This window comes from Anoplophora glabripennis, unplaced genomic scaffold (assembly GCF_000390285.2).
Source record: "Anoplophora glabripennis isolate ALB-LARVAE unplaced genomic scaffold, Agla_2.0 scaffold126, whole genome shotgun sequence".
NCBI lineage: Eukaryota > Metazoa > Arthropoda > Insecta > Coleoptera > Cerambycidae > Anoplophora > Anoplophora glabripennis.
The window spans coordinates 96,009-99,002 of record NW_019416477.1 but is presented as its reverse complement, the minus strand read 5'-3'; the positions used below and the strand labels follow the sequence as shown (position 1 = coordinate 99,002).

At 31.2% G+C, this 2,994-nt stretch overlaps 1 protein-coding gene across 1 annotated transcript in view; it reads right to left on the bottom strand.

Moving 5' to 3' along the window:
- Positions 1-36: 36 nt before the first annotated feature.
- LOC108906176 overlaps positions 37-2,994 on the bottom strand; it is a 42,384-nt gene continuing 39,426 nt past the window's right edge. Inside the window, exon 2 of the mRNA XM_018709377.2 lies at positions 37-2,304. Coding sequence (XP_018564893.1) covers positions 2,024-2,304 — 281 coding nt within the window. The 3' untranslated portion in view covers positions 37-2,023. The remainder of the gene's footprint in view (positions 2,305-2,994) is intronic.

Below are 2,994 nucleotides of genomic sequence, written 5' to 3'. Positions count from 1 at the left end.
AACATGTACTTTTGAAACAGTTTAATTATTATTCCAAAACAAATATTTGCAATTATCTACAATAAAAATTGACGTCCAGCGTCATCAGACTTAAATTAAATTATCACGTTTCACATAAATAACATTAATTAATGTTAAAATGCCAGTTAAAATAAAAAATTATAATCTAATACACAGCCATCAATGCCTACACATTAACAATAATAATAATACTATGTGGTGTGTAGGAATATTCTAATCTACAGATTTAGATAGTATTACGTAACTGACTTCATAAAGGAATTACTTAGCTGACATTGCAGACGCCATCGTTAAACTTTTAACGGTTGCGATAATGTATCCAATTAAATGTATTAGCACTTACAGAGAGTGAAAATTATTATTTACTTGAATTCGTTTATAAAATATTTCGTAATTTGGTGTAATATTGTATGTACCTCTCATAAAATATATAGGTGCGAAAACATATTTTGAAATTTATTTTAAATTTGAAGCTTGGTGGATTGTCATCGCTATCCCTAAAAAATAATATGAAATTTAAAGCAAGGATGTTAACAAAAATTTAAAAAATACAAAATATTTTAGTCGTAATATAATAAACGGAACAAATCACTTCTCATCATGTTACGTAAGGTAAACTTTAACAGCTGAGTCAGATTGTGGTAAAAAGTTACTATTAAAAGTAAATAATACTTTTCCTTAAAAAAGTTGTTCTTGAAAGGACCATTAACCTTTTATTGAAGATATAAAAAAGTAATAAAAAGTGTTTCTCAATCGTAATCGTCATTGGAAATCCAAATGAGTGACCAGACTTCAATATCCGTTAGGTATGACTTGCATCATTTTATTCCATGTTTCTATAATTTTAATATTGAGATACCAAACAAAGACAAAATTGGTGTTGGACGTAGTATCAGAATTTTGACGATATTTCTAATTTAATTCCCTTGGAACTTTAAATGTTTCGCATATGTGCAAAAAATCAGGAATGAACAAAATAGAACATGGTTGAATTTGTTATGTTCGAATTGTTTCTCCGCTTGAAACTATGGCAAACTGTTAAGTCACTGTACAAATGTTTCAATTATTATTATGTGAAATGTATTATTAATTTAATTTAAAGATGCTCCCAATAAAATCAACTGTAATTTTAGTGTTCGATCATATTGTGCATCACTCATGTAGAAATTCTATCAGGAATAATCAGATAAACTTTAACTTTACAAGAATTTATGTTAGCAGTTCTTGCAAATTACTATAAAAATATTTCGTCCGTTAACCAACAACTGTATCATAAAAAAATATCTGTAATTAAAGGTATTTTTTCCTTCACCTGCACTAAGCTGCATCTCGAGAAGAAAAGTGCACCTCCATCAGAAATATAACGCAGTGCAAAATGCACCATGATAAACCTTTAACAAAATTATAAATACTAAATTACTACTCTTTCTAGTAACGCACCTTAAGAGAAAGAGCAGAGTATAGAAAGAGTAATTTTCATTTGGTTTACTAGAGGAGGAAAAAGAAAAATATTTTGTATCAAGATGAAACCTAATTCAGATGATTGCGAGCCAAGTTCAAATACAAATAAGGAACTGCCAACAATAATTTTTATTGTATAATAAATTTTATTTTGACCACCTTGTACACCGAAGTCGCCGTCTGCTTTAAATTGATCTAATTTTTCAATGCCATTATACATTCACTTGATTTGTTATTTCCATACAACGAATTCCTCTATACAATCAACTCTACACACAATATTTAAAGACACAATTGCGTCGAAGTAGTCGCAATTTTACAAAAGTATAAAAATAACTTATTCAGTTCAGTTACATCTAGTTCTTGTATTAGATTCTTAAATGGTAACTAATGACAAAAACTGGCTATTGTCACCCCAGTCACAGGTTTCCTCTTGGTTTCGCAAGCATTCCATCGGTGACATCAAAGACGAAACTCGTTAAGTCTCAAGATGTAGATCAACACATACGTGACTCAACTCACACTATTCTCTGGTGCCCTCTCACGACGTCGTTTTTATTGACGGTGCACTGTCGTTGTTTTTATAGAGTTGAAATAAGTTTATCACCGATAGCGTGTTTACTGCTGGGGTTGGCGGAGTGTGGGGCGTCCGGTTTTCTATTGTTTCCGATGTTTTCGCACTGTATCCGCTGAGTTCCTTGACCTGCTTCAGCTGTTCTAAGGCTTCTTCGTAGGTCGGCAGACCGGAAGCGATGGTGTAACTTGGCAACTCCGATTCACCGGTTCCCGACTCCAAACTTGCTGCGTTCCTCGCCTCTATAACTGTAAAAAAAACACACTGATCATTATTTTTGTTTACTGAACTGAGGTAAGTTATGATCTACAGTTACGGTAAATGAAACAATAGCGCAAATGAGGTACAATTATTACGGTACGAAGCTATTTAAAAAATACGTTTGTCACCGTAGCAATTAAATGTTCGTGAAAAAAAAAAACATTAATAAATTAGGTACCTCATTTCTGGGAATGTCTCTATTTTCAGATAAAACTGAAATAAATACAGCGTGTGCCACTAGTGCGGGAAAGTCAAATATCTATGTTAAAGTGAGGAATACGAGTATATGGATTTTTCTTTTTACTATGTTGCCACATTTGTCGGAATGTACAAATTAAAAATATATTCAACTATACAGGGTGTTCCACTTTTCCTGGCCAGACTCCAATATTGGTTTTTTAAATGGAAACTCACATTTTTTATATTTTTTTCGGATTCTACATAAAAAATAAAGAGTACTAGCGATATTCTGATCGTACTACAATTTAAAAAAGTATAAAGTGAAACTTAGTTTTTCTCATTATCATAGAAATAAAAAAATTATTGCCTCTATTAGCTTCCATCACTGGTTTTATTTTCTATTAAAAGAAAAATGATAATATCTGACAATTATTGTGAACATTTCATCAAAATTAAGAATTGCAAATGACTATAAATAAACTTCAGCAGCTAAGTAC